Here is a 13,777-nt window from a genome sequence, read left to right on the forward strand (position 1 = left end):
CCTGCTATACCACTATTAAAGGCCTAACCAACATAGTTTAATATTACTTTGGCACAGCAAAGGCAGTAAACAGCTACCAAAGTTGGTAAAAATTAGCAGCTTCATTCAGTAACCAGAAATCTCTTCAGGAAAGCAAGTTAGGATATTACACTGGAATGATAACACCAAGTACATCAGTGTCATCTCCAAAAATGTCCAGCTACAAAGAAGCAGAACGACATGTTCTCCAAAATCTTCAAGACTAGATCCATTAGCATGTCATGTTCAAGCAGCAAAAATCCACTGAATTTTACTTGCATGGTAATACTGTGAAGTTTCACTCCTCCTTAGCTTCACATGGCAACATCAATTTCATCTTAGCTTGCAGACTCTACAACAGTAAGAAGTAAGGCTTAGTAAACCAGTAACCAGAATACCACTTGCTGAAAGGCTCAAAATGAGAAAAATATCAGAACAAGCAGCAACTTATTAACTAAAAGATACTGAGGTCAGAGTAGCAGACATCAATTTTTCTGATAGTTTGTATGTGTATTTATCACACCAACAAACTACAGAGCTCTGCAGAAAAAAAGAGAGGAAGCAATTGTTCCCCAGTTCTAAATGACCTTTTTTTTCTTAAACAAGACTGCTTCCCCCCCCTTTAAGACCACCACTTGTTAGCAAGAACAGCTGAAGCTAAGCATATCTTAAAGCACTTGAAGCAAACAAGAATCTAACAATAGAATTTAACTAGTCTCAGTCCAAATAAGCCTAGTTACCACTTCAGCCACTATTTTACCTGCACTGTTACTCCTCATATTTACCCCACTTCCAGGCAAAGATTACCATCTGGACTTGAGCCATCAAATCAGCATTCATCTCAAAATAAAAAAAGATCCTTTCTCTGTTTCTGAGCTCACCAGAAACCTTACTCCCTCCCCTAAGATACAAACACTGAGCACCTTATGAAAAAGAGCTGAGACATATTCCAGTGCACCTTGCTCACCACAACAGAGTAAAGGAGGAAACAATCTGTTCCTCCCCCTTTTAGGTTCAGCTGCAGCTTGTATTGATTTTGTGAAAGTGAAGTATGTCAGAACACCTCTGAAATATCAGATTATAGAGTGGTGAATTTGCATCAGTCAGCTCAAGGCTTCCTAGCAACCAAGATAAAACTAAGGTTTATGATCCCAGACCACCAGTCTGACACCAATGGAACAGGGTCTGAGAAGGAAGGATCAGCAGGAAGTTGCTCTTTTCTCTCAGTATCTCCCCTTCAGACACACATTTCTTCCAGTGAAGGGTTAAGAGCTGGCATAGGATGTCATGATTTTGGTTTTGTCTCTGCCCAACACTCCCCAAGGCCCTTTTTTGGGCCTAACAGCTCTGGCTCTCCTACCACTGCTCCCACCCTTCTCAGACAAACCTCCCCTAGAGACCCTACAACACCTGCCAGCAACAGGGGAGTGAGTACTGCACAGACCCATTTCTACCAGTTCCTCATGCAACTTTTCATTATGAACTCCACAACTGAGCCCGTTCTTACAAAGTAGTAAGAACGTTCACCCTTTGTATTTTAGCAGTGTATTTGCACTGTAGTTTGATGTGGACACATTCTTATTTGTCTCAGACTTTAAGAACATACTGGCTTGACCCTCCACAGTCACTACTTCTTTCCTCCAGAGAAAGTACGTTTTAACATGAGTGGCTTATCCTTCACCAGGCAAGCTTCCCACTTTTATCAAGTCATTTCCACTTATTTTTGAGATAAGCTTACTTCTCATTAAGTGAGTATTAGGAACAAGCTGCATTCTCTTCTTCACAGCACAATACAGACCAGATCCCCAATTCTCAGTTCTTGCAGGTTTAGAAATCCACCAGAGTAGCTGCAAAGAATTTTCATTCTTTGGCTTACTACTATTAAAGCTGCATTAAATTCTCAGATGGGGAGCCCAGAGCTATTCACAAGCAAGCCCTGGAACAGAGTGCAGAGTGCGCTGATCAGTGAACCACGTAAACAACTACAAGGAACATGCTTAGAGCAAAATATTAACAAAGTGCAAAGTTTCCAAAGCAGCTTCTCAAACAAGTATGCTCCTCCAAATATTAGTGAGCTATATTTAAGGGCACCTCCTCAGGCTTGCAGGGTTATCAGCACGTGCACGTTTTTGGAGGAGAGGAACAAAAATTAAGGAAATACATGGATGAACAGTGTTTTACTTAAGCCAGTTATTTTGATCCTTTAGTTACTGAAGCAAGACAGTGGTATAACTCCCCAACCTGTGCGCTGAGGGTGCAGTGGGCCTGAACAATGTATTGCTGATGCGTGGGTCACAGGCGGTAACGCCATTTCTTGACTACAGTGTTACAGACCACCGCTGTTCACAGCGGATCGCAAAAGGCTGGTATCAGCTCCAAGGCTAGCAGCAAGTCTGTAAAGAAGCAAACTATGCAGGGTCAGACCCATCACAGACCACCCAGAAAAACACAAGGGAACTGAAGCCAGCATCCGAATAGCTTCCCCAGGACAATATTTTGGCTAGTCAGCCTCTTGCTTGAAAGCAGTATCAAGATTTGGATGTTCAGAACATCATGCCTGTCTGACAAACTAGAGCTGAATTTTAAGAGTTTCCACATTCTACCTGTATTGGATAATTGAATGCAGCAGAACTTAATTTAGAACTAATCTAATAACAGACTCTTTCTTCCCACATGACACACCTCAAGGTGTATTTAGGCATTATCAGATACCGATTACAACTGCTGCCGCCTTCAGTTTTAAGCAGTCACATGTTCGTGAAACAATACCCCCTCCCTCCCCTTCCCAGCTACTTTCAGAGAAGCAGTTTCAAGATTCTGACATGCCACAATGAACAGTAACTTTAGTGATATGTGGCAGACTTTAAGCACAGCTACTACACACACAAATATGTATAATTTAGTTAGAAGTAAGCTTAACACTCAAGTCACCTAGGACTCCAGATTCAAACCCAGAGCTAATCCCTTTTCCATCTGAAAATGATTAAGCAATTCTAAGACTTCACTTATCAGGTGAGAACCATCCTGTGTTTCTCTATTCCTACAAGGAAACAGGCATTACTGATTTGCTGCTTCTAGCCTACCAACATACAAATTGATAGTTGGTAGAGCACTACTCTGCAGTAACTTAGCAATCTACAAGTCAGAAGGCAGTTTCTTCCACAGGTGGCAACCTGCAGTAGAAGCTATTTGTGGCTTAATTTTGGCCCTAATTCTAAGGCAGAACAACAAAAAACAGAGGAGCCCAAGCTACCAAGATCCAGAAGGACACAATCCAGACAAGACTCTTTAGGCTGGACTCAGCACCAAAAAGCTGGTCTGCCCGGACTCTGCTCCTCATAGCAAGTTACCTTGCTCACAGCACACACCACACTACAGGGCTGGCACGATATGGGGAAGGGTCATGCTCCACCTTCTCACAGGAGTATGTCTTCACATCTTTTTCAAGTTACTATAGCATCAGAAAACCACTCAGTTACCTACAAACATTGAGGTATTTGTAGTAGCATGTTATGTTATGACAAGCAAGTTCTCTAGGAGTCCATTTTGGCAAAGACACATCACATGCCAGAGACAACACAGTTTAGTTTACTGCGTAGCACTCAACATCATTGATTCCATTCTTCTAGAGGGTTCAGGTGTACATATGAATACGGCCTAGTACCCATCGCTAATCGTGACGCTGTACTCCAGCACAATCACGAAGTGGTCTGTGAAGCATCGTGTCTGTTAGGGAGGCACTGGCGTGTTCCCTGCGCGTTCTGACGTACGACTGCTGGACTCGAGCGAACTGCAGGCATTCCGGATGCCACACCGGCACCTCCCATCGGCCGCCTTAAACGCCCCGTGCGAAAGAGAGGACTCGTGTTGTCCTCTGGCGTGCACCGCCCCGAGGTGCCTGCGACACCCGCTGCACCGCCAAGTCCGGCGGGAGCCCGACAGCACTGCTCTCACGTAAACAACCCGCGTAGCTGGGGTTAAACGAAGTTCAACAACGTTCTCGGACGTTCCTATCGCTTCAGCACGGTGAAGGAGCGGGACGGGAGGCAGGTGCCAGCGGGACCGCGGACACTGACAAGCGCCGCCCGTCCGTGCGGCGGGAGCGGGCAGGGCAGGGGAGGGCACGGCGGAGCCCAGGCCGCGGCCGAGCCGCTCCCGCCGCGCGGCACGCGAGGGCGCGCGCGCCCTGCCGCCCCACCCCCCACTCCCCGTCACACCGGGGCGGGGGTGGAGGGGAGGGGGAGGCACCGCCGGGACCACCCCAGCGGCGGGCCAAACCGCTCCCCAGAGCGGCTCCCCCGCTGGCGCCGCGGGGAGCCACCCTCCCGCCGCAGGGCCGGGGCCGCCCGAGGCGGGAGCGCTACTTACACCGACAACATCGTCCCCGTTCCTCCGCGGCCGCAGGGAGCCGCCGGCGCCCGCCCGACTCCCCCCCCCCCCCCCCCCGCAGCCGCTCCACGCCTCAGCTGAACCCTACCGGGATCCAGGGCGGGCCCGGCGCGGCGGCGGCGCCGCAGGAAACCAATGGCCGGGCGCCGGCGGGGAGCGAGCAGGAGCCAGGCGGGCGCCGCGGGGTCGCAGCCGGCAGAGGCGGGGCCTGCAAGTCCTTATAGGGCCGGGCCGGGCGGCGCCCGCCACCGCGGCGCTCCCCGGGCGGCGCCATGTGACCGCGCCGGGGCCAGTTCCACCCGAGTGGCGGCGGGACGGCACGGCAGGGCAGCTGCCCGCCTTTCACTCCCCACAGCTTTGTCCTTCGCCTGTTTTTGTTTTTTTTTTTCCTTCTCCCTCCTCGGTGTTCGGCGCCTTTCAAGAGGCGGCGACCGCCGCTGGAAGCACTGGCTGCCGGTCAGCGCGGTGCGGAGCCAGCCGCCGCTGTTCGCCTACAGCGCGGCAGTAGCAGGCGGGAGGCAATGCCGCCTGCCCTCTGGCGTTCCCCGCTGCCCGCCCGGGCTCCCGGAGGCGTCGGCGCCGCCTGAGCAGCCGGCGGGGAGGACAGGCGGGTACCGGAGGCGCTGAATGCAAGCGCGACCAGTGGCTACCGCTTGCCATGTGGGCTAGTAGCGCCTGGCCCGGGCAGGTCTCCGGCAGCCGGTGAGCGGAGCGGAGTGGCGGCAGGGCCGGGCGGCGGGGAGGCGGCCCCGCGCCGCCGCCGGGACCATGATGAAAGAGGAGTGCAAAGCGCTGCTGGACGCGCTCAACAAGGTTACCGCCTGCTACCGGCACATGGTGCTGACCATCGGCGGCACCTCGGACTCCCAGAACCTGCGGGAGGAGCTCAAGAAAACCCGGCAGAAAGCCCAGGAGCTAGCGGTGGCCAACAGGAACAAGCTCACCACGGTCCTAAAGGACAAAACCGTGACTAAGGAAGATAAAGCCGAGTTCGAGAGGCTATGGGTGATTTTCTCCACGTGCCTAGAGATCCTGGAGATTGACATGAGGAGAGCCCTGGAGCTGGGCCACGAGTTCCCGCTAAATGTCCCCAAAAAGCACCTGATCCAGACAGGCATGAGCGGGGGAACCTCTGGCGTGGCCGCCAGGGCGATGAGCATCCAGAACATGAAGTACGAGGCCGAGCACAATATAGACGTCGTGGATTTGAAAGACCTCGAGAACGAAATCAACCAGGTAGGAGAGATGATGTACGAGATGGAAATGAAGGTCAGTGTCCCCCAGTGGACAGTAGAGGCTAAGCAAGACCCAGGGGCTGAACTGAAGTCCACCATCAGCGTGGGCGCTTCTTCTATTGGCATGATCTCTGTGGAGGAAAACAAATCCTTCTGTGATATCAGCAAAGTCCTAGCTGGGATTATTTTCTCCGCTGTGCTCATTATCGCTATTGTCCTGGCAGTGTGTGTGGTAAAACTCTCTTAGGGTGGTGCAGGCTCTGGCAAGAGCCACCCCCTTCCAGTCTCTCGTTGGAGCGTGTCACACCTCACCTTTAATTTCAAAACGGGTCACTTGGATGAGCTCAGAACTTAAACCTAGCACTTGGAAAAACAAACCTAAACTTTTGCGTCTCAATATCCTAAAATGCGGGATTTGTTCTTTCTTGCTTTTTGAAGAAAAGAGATGCAAATCAGCCAGCAGAATAGGATGTCTTCATCTGCTGGACTTGTAATGGTTAACTCTGAAGTTACCAGGGTATTAGCACTACTGGCTATAGCAGGGATTTGTCTGCTATTAATAGATCACTGTTCTCAGAAGCCTGCATTTTTTGTTCTTGAATAGCCTCTGGCGTTTGCTGCTGGTCACTGTTTACAGTATTTGGGAGTAATACAAATTTGGAAGCTAACACAGGTGTTTTGTCTGACAAAGTGAATAGAATACAGGGGATTGGGGTTTTTTTGTTTTGTTTTTCCATCAAATACCCAAAATGCTATTTCAGTGGAGGAAAAGGGGAGGGATGAAAACCCCTATAAAAGAATGTAAACAACCTGTATTTTAGACAAGTTAATGGCTGGGGAGCGGGGAGGTGTGGAGGAGGATGGAGAAAACGAATAAGCCATGTTTGATACCAAATACTGTTTGTTGATTTAGACTAGACTGTCTAGAACCCAGTTGCAAGGGTTGGCAGAGCACACGTAAATGAATAATGGCTTTCCAAATCCAGAGAGAAAAAAGGGAGGGTTGCATATTTAGAAAAATACTAGCAAGCCTCATGGTTCTCATCCACATTTAGCCTGGTTTTGTCTTCCCCTGCAGAAAGGCTGATTCTTGCCACTGGTTTGAACTTCTCTTTCTGTCAAAGCAAACAGTTTGCACTTCACAATTAACTATGAGAACAGGAGCAATTAATCTATCTGCAGCAGAAGCAGTAATTTTTAAATAGATTTTGACAAAAGTGATGTCGAGTTAAAGCAGACCTTTCTAATCCAAAGAGATTATTGTTGACATGCAAGGAAGGATTGATCCCTGTGTATGTGTAGTCACATTTCTGCAAGCTTCTGAATTCTTTGCAGAAATCTAGACAAAGCTAAAAACGTGCCTCAGTTTCATCTCTCATTTCATGTCTGATTAATCATCTAGCAAACAGGAAGCCTGTAGGATTAGTCCAACTTGATACACTGCAATTTTGGGAGGTAAGTGCAAGACCAGTGTAAAACTTTGCAGTGCTTCCCTATTAAATTGTCAACGTTTAAATGTAAAACTGGGGGGACAGACACTAACTTGATAGAGAAGCTCTATGTTTTGTAAAAGGACCTCTGTATTATGGTATTTATTATGTAACTTACATAAATATGTTCTTTTACTGTGAACACATACTATCCTTTCAAGAATGCTTGGTACATACTTTATAGTGCCATAGGTGTATGAGGCGCACTCCACAGGTAAATATAAAGACCCTGTAGTACTGGGGGTTTAATAAATTGTTATTCTTCTGCATTGATTGCTATGGACACATCAAAAAGTAACAATCAGACATGTTTTGTGAAGTTACTAGGCAACAGTCTTCATGCTTGTTAAATAAAATTATGTTGCCAATACTCATAAACAGCTAATATTTTTGAGTGAAAAACTAAACATACTTTGGAAGACTACAGCAAACAGTTTATTCTTTAAGAGAACTGGATTTGGGGAGAAAAAGTGCATGACAAATTCGAATCTGGTCACTTGTAGGCAAGAAAAAAAAACAGGTGGGGAAAAATAGTAAGTGGAGGCTTGAATTAAAGGCTACAGACTACCATTACATTGAAGGATAATGTGAATTCTGCACATTGATCCAGTCTGGCTCCAGTCTCATGGAAATTCACAGCTTTATAAGATGACTCCACATTCCTTTCTATTGTATTTCGCTCACTCCATAGGATGTGTTTTATACATAGTTAATCTAGGTTTGTAGAGATCCCTGGCAGCACTAACAAAGTCAAGCCTGTATTTATCGGTGCTACTGTTTCTGTCTGTCTAGAGAAGGTGTAATTGCTGTGTGTTGATTTAAGTGAGATCTCCTTCACAGTCAGATTGAGTAAACATATTTATGGAAAATACAGCAAAAGCTGCAGGAGAATGTACATATTTGGATTGTCACCACTAGTCACTATGGATTAGTGGGTATTTTCACTCTTTGCACTCTCCTTAGTTCACAGGAAGGTAGATGAGAAGTTGGACTCTATTCTGTGCTTCTTGAAAACTCCATGTTCCTTTTGAAATCAGGTCTTTTAACCATGTGTTCTGAAAACGCAAGTAATACACGTCACATTTCTGGTGGATAAGTAAATGGCAACACCTCTGGCATTCATTATCTTGTATCCTGAAGTGGGTGTATTGTTTAGCCACGGTTAGTTGTGTAGAAGAATTTTTAAGAATAGTGAATCTCATCTTCAGAAGCAAGACTCAGTGACTTGGTATATTGTCGATTTTCAGTCCATTGCATTTTTTTCAGTTTGGATTTTTTGATACAGGACTCAAAGAATTCATGTAAGTTGTCCATAATTATGTAAGTCTTGCTTCATAATGAATATGCACACAATTAGTATTTAAAGAATTGAACCCTGGAAAAACGATGTCTTTTCAAATCTTAAGAGAAAGCTGGCTGCAGATTTATTAATCATTAGTTTATACCTAAAAATCTGTATCGTTATATTTAGGCTATCTGAAATTAAAAGATGAAGTAGAATTCTAACAGAGGATTGGCACCATCTAAAGGGACAACATTCCTGCCATTAATTTCCTACACTTGATACAAGCGTTGACACAGTGTGACAGTTCAGGCATGACAGCGCACAAAATCAAAACAAGATGAAACCACCATTGCCCAAAAGTACTGATGTTTCTTTTAAATTAAGAAATAAAGAGATGTGGATTTGCAGTCTTCATTTTTCCCCCCACACTGGAATGCAACTGGAAGAAGGCCGGAAATGCTATTTTTGTAAGTGAAAAATAGGAAGTCAAACTTCAAAATAGTCTATATTTAAATAACACCATGAAAATGCAAATACTCTCATGCTGATCAGTGAATGAGAATGTTATTGTGTTTTCAGTACAAAAGATTATGGTCATTGCTTAATTTCAATGTTGTTCAGTTCTTTTGTCTTTATTCACAGGATACACACATTAAATTTACTGTATACTAAAATCTTATTCCTGACTTGAATTACACTGGTTTTGCCTGTGCATGGGTGGTATTTTCTACACTTTGAATAATTTGAACTTGTTACTGTCACTATTTATTTAACTTAAAATAAAGTATGTTCTTACAACTTACTGGTTGGCTTGCAGCAGTAATTAAACCCAAACAAAAACTGGAATATTAGTACAGCTTGTCAGTAAGCTCTTCTAAACAAAAAGTTCCTATTTCAACCACACGAATAAAGTAACATGCTAAGCCCTCTCCTTACATTTTTCTTTACATAAATGTACCCTTCTCAAGTTCCTGAAGTTGAACATAGTGATATATCTTCATTTATACTGCAAGGGAATCAGAAGGCCGAGAAGTCAAGGAATCTCTGCATTAGAAAACAGCTACAATAATATTTAGGATAACAGGGATGACGTTGCCTTCAGCACTGCTTGTTCAGTGTTGTTGAGTAAAGAATCATTGGTGTGGGCAACTGAAGACTAGAGAACATGTTAAACTAAACTAACAGATCAGATCGTCACGTGTTAGGATGAAACTCTGTCCCCTTTCAGCCAGAAAAGCTTGCATTTACTTTAGCAAAAGATAGCCACAACCTAAGGAGCATGAAATTTGGTCCTGTGGTATTGATAGCAACAATGATCAACAGCTGTATCAAACTATCAGAACTGAGTCTGTTAAATGCAGCAATTTATAATTTTATTCCAGCACTTCCAGTCTATCAGCATGAAAACCCTTTATGCTGTTTAGTTTACTAACAAAATGAACACAACCATATTTAAAGTGATTCTCCTTATGATGCAAACAATGTAACATCAAACTTCAGCATTATGAATATGAAATAAAAGTAGTTTCAAAATTCTTAATGTAAATATGAAAATATTTTAATGTGAATGCAATTATTTAAAAATGGATTAACCGACTGGTGTCATTAGCTTTTGGATTAAAAATTAAACACGTGCTTATTTTTTGTAGTCTGAAAGGATTGGTTATGGGCTTCCTTTTCCTTTTCTTACGCTGTTTGTGTTGGTTATGCACATTTTCCAGAAATACCTTTATATTTAAGTGCTAATGGAACTCCTAGTCGACATATTTACCCTTCACAGATTTTCATTACATAAAAGTCATTCAGTAAGAACAGTGGATTATAGATCTCTAAGTGCTTTCTCTCAATACGATTATGTAAGTCTTTTAATGCAGGAAGAGATCTGGACAAAATAGTAGCCTACACGTGAGCAGCATTTGCTATAGTAAGCATACAATAAGAACGGCCTTAGAAAAGAATGTCTTTCATACAAAATTATCTGCATGTGTTAAGGGAACGACAAGAAAAGGAAGGAGATGGATGGATGTAAATATGTCTTCATCTTTTTGTTAGCAAAGTATGCTTTCTGTTAAAAATAAGAGCATCACAATGTTAAGGTATAGCTTCTCTGTGAGAGACAGTGTCATATATCCAGTGGGGCAAAGAAGATAAAATATCCCTGAGTGGAACTGACTACCCATTTTCCAATTAACTGAATACAGAATAAGAGTAAAAATATATTGATTTGCTACATGTCGATATCAATTTTACAAAAGACAACCCTGATCTCTGTTTCACACTACAAGGGACTTTCTATTGGAAGATATTGGTCCCAGAAGGCTGGATTCTGTCATCCATCCTGACAGCTTGCTGCTGCAGTACTGGGATACAGCTGAAGATGTAGCTTCATCAGTTACCACTGCTTAAACCTAGGGAAAGGTGAAATGTGACATGGCATTTAACCAGCATGAAGGCTCTTCTGCACCTTCTCATACAGTCAAGCACAAGCATTTCATGCTGAAGCAATGTGACTAGAAGCCATGTAGGCAAATACAAATAAAATTACAGTATCTCTGAAAATCTGTCACCCACAGAGGCTAGGTAGCAAAAACAATTATGTGTATTGCTTAGCTCCAGTAATTTTGTCAAAATATCTACTGTGGTTTTCCTAAGAGTCAGAAATTGACTTCCCTAGCCTCCGCAGGGTCAGGTGGGTTGTTTTGTTTTGTTTGATTGAACTGTATGTTTCTTTTATTTACACTGTATTGGGTGACATTATTTATCATATAATTACTAATAACACTTCCACCAAATAAACTAACAAATCCCTAAAAGCTAGTTCTACTTCAAGTGCACAGAAATGGAAGTCACAATCATAGATTAAATGTGTGGTCTGTTATTTTGGTCAGTTTTCCACTATGCATTAAAAAAACCCCACTGAAGTCTATGATCAGTCAAATCTCACATGCACAAATGTTCAATGAACACATACAGTCAAACTCATTGATGTCTCACAGCATTAAGGAATTACTTAGCCTAAAACATGACTTAAAAAATCACAGGATTTTTGTAAGAATAGTAAAGTCAGGTCATACATCCAGGTATAATTGTCTCAAGGAAAAGAAAATTCAAATTTCAAATGTAATTACTCTGTATGATCTTGAAGAATCTATATATAAATAGCATAAACCTTAGGGGAAAAACAAGAGAGAGAGGTGGAAATGAGAAGGCTGAAGAAAATATTTAACTATTTATACCATATAAAATGACTGAGGAGTACCTGAGACACCAAACATGATATGCCCTTAGCAACTTAATCTAATATGCTAATTGCATGTGTAACCTTATATATAAATACACATTTGAGTCCTGGTCTTAGAGGAAGGGATCTGAACCATTGCTCATATAAACCACCACTACTCAGTTTAGTGAGAAATCACATGTGTGAAGACTATTAATGTAATTAAAAACTGCAGAATTAGAACCATAATTTCTGTTTGCGTAAGACATGACCCATTATGTGTCTGTTGGAAGTAGAACATTTCCAGTTGTTGATACTACCTGTAACCTAGCTTTCTGATCTGCTTTCATTTGTTGGAATATGGTTTTGTATGAAGGTAGCTGTATTTTTTATTTCCATTGTTAGTCAATCTATATAATGGTGCTATAATCATAAACCTTAATTTGACTTTTATTCACATTTTGGACACAATGTTTGGAAAACTATACAGTGAATAATCTATTTACATACTCCAGGACTGTGTGGAAAAACGCAGCGACTGGACTAGAGAATAATTTTTGCCTTAACCTGTACTTGTCTGGCTTTAGTCCCAAAGGACTCATTGCTTCAGATACTGAGAACAGCCATGAACAATGCTATAACCACAGAACTATTTCTCTACCAACAGTCTGCGTGCAAACAGCAGTGTATATGCCAGCCACACATTCAATTTCCACCCTGCTATGCAAGAATGCCTATGAAATTAGATCTGCTAAGTTTAATACCAGTGGACACCAGGTGAAACCAGAGGAATTGTTTTCCAGGGTATTCCTGCTGTACATATTAGGAGTTGTGAGACTTTACAGTGCACTAGGTGAAAAATATAAAACCACCCCATTTAGAAACTTAACAATATAATCTGCAATGTTCTGAATTATCAGATTTTCCTACAGATGTTCTGAAATAACATTCCACAGATATCAGACTCTGCATTTCTGCATAGTAGGACAGTTCTGTCTATGTGTTGGTATTATAAATTATTTGAATATGACGCTGTTTGTTATTGGTATGTGAGTACTTTCTACTTAAAATGCCTTTATGCTGAAATGATCTGACATAATGGACCCTAAATCTTTTTGATCAGCCATCAAGCTCATTGGACATTAAATCTTGAAAACTGCAGTAGTTTATTAATATTTCACCAGTAAAGCAGCTTTTAGGCAAAGCAGGTTCTGACAAGATGTATCCTTAACACAATAAAATAGGTAACTGGACAAAGAGTGCAAAAGGCAAACAAATACGAGGTAAACACGATTTTAGCTTCAAAATGCCTTCTAATAGGAAACAGGCACATTAGTGGACCTTATCCTTCTATTGCCTAAGACAGTAATCACTGATGAGCAATGATGATTAAATTGGTACAAAAAAGGAGGCTAGAGTTACAAGATGTCCTGGTTTTGCATGTTTTGTATGTTTGGTCACAAGGAAGAAAAGGAGGGCAGACTTGTATATTGCCTGGCTATACTGTAGCTGGCGTTCTGCCCCAGTTTCAGTATAATCAGCTGGCTGGCTGACCTGTTCTCTGCTGACTGCAGCCTTGCATCAGGACGAACTTACGTCCCAGCTGTGTCTGTGTAGACCTGGACTGCATTTTCTGGTTTTGTCAATTGACATATTCCAGCATCCCACTGGTTTAATTGCCTCTAAGCATCATTTCAGTTACGGTGAGCCACACCTCACAGGCATTAAGTACATGCTGAAATAGAAAATAAAATGGAGAAGTTTTCAAAGGCATGTGCAGGTATGTGGGTATTTGCCAAATGGAATCTAGCAAGAGAAGGATTATGAATAGGAGGAGGATTCTCCATGTTACATGCAAATATTCTTACAAAATTTCTCAACTTGTGTCATCAGCTTCCTTCTGCTTAAACTCCTTACAAATTCAGAACACCAATCTATAACTGAGAAATCAAAATCGAATGTCAAACTAACAAAATAAAGTATTTCCTAAAGTGCAATGTCCGTTCAAAGGACTTCTTCAAGGTTTTGCTATCTTGCCTGACTAGATTTTTTTTTCCCCCCAGGTAAAAACGTACTTAAAAGCCTCAGAACAGAAGAGCTCTGTAATAAAACATTGATTAAAATTCTACGTACTTGTCCC

The 13,777-nt window shown here is 42.9% G+C and overlaps 2 protein-coding genes across 5 annotated transcripts in view; one reads left to right on the forward strand and one right to left on the reverse strand.

Annotated features, from left to right (window-relative positions):
* The window catches only part of ANKRD27 (ankyrin repeat domain 27), a 48,960-nt gene extending 44,355 nt beyond the window's left edge, over positions 1-4,605 (reverse strand). For 2 of the 4 annotated variants that reach the window (XM_064459523.1, XM_064459524.1), the window contains exon 1: positions 4,496-4,605. Coding sequence is in view for 1 of the 4 variants with exons in the window: in XM_064459522.1 (XP_064315592.1) it covers positions 3,498-3,507 (10 nt within the window). In the remaining 3 variants the exon portion in view is untranslated. Of the gene's footprint in view, positions 1-3,368; positions 3,441-3,497; positions 3,868-4,495 lie in introns of those variants that run through there. The other 2 variants (XM_064459522.1, XM_064459526.1) reach the window with 2 other exon arrangements.
* Positions 4,606-4,674: 69 nt separating this feature from the next.
* On the forward strand, positions 4,675-9,219 carry RGS9BP (regulator of G protein signaling 9 binding protein). Its single transcript, XM_064459528.1, has one exon. The coding sequence runs from the start codon at positions 5,176-5,178 to the stop codon at positions 5,887-5,889; it is 714 nt and encodes a 237-aa protein (XP_064315598.1). The 5' UTR covers positions 4,675-5,175; the 3' UTR covers positions 5,890-9,219.
* The last annotated feature ends 4,558 nt before the right edge of the window (positions 9,220-13,777 follow it).

This window comes from Phalacrocorax carbo, chromosome 8 (genome assembly GCF_963921805.1).
Source record: "Phalacrocorax carbo chromosome 8, bPhaCar2.1, whole genome shotgun sequence".
NCBI classification, from domain to species: domain Eukaryota; kingdom Metazoa; phylum Chordata; class Aves; order Suliformes; family Phalacrocoracidae; genus Phalacrocorax; species Phalacrocorax carbo.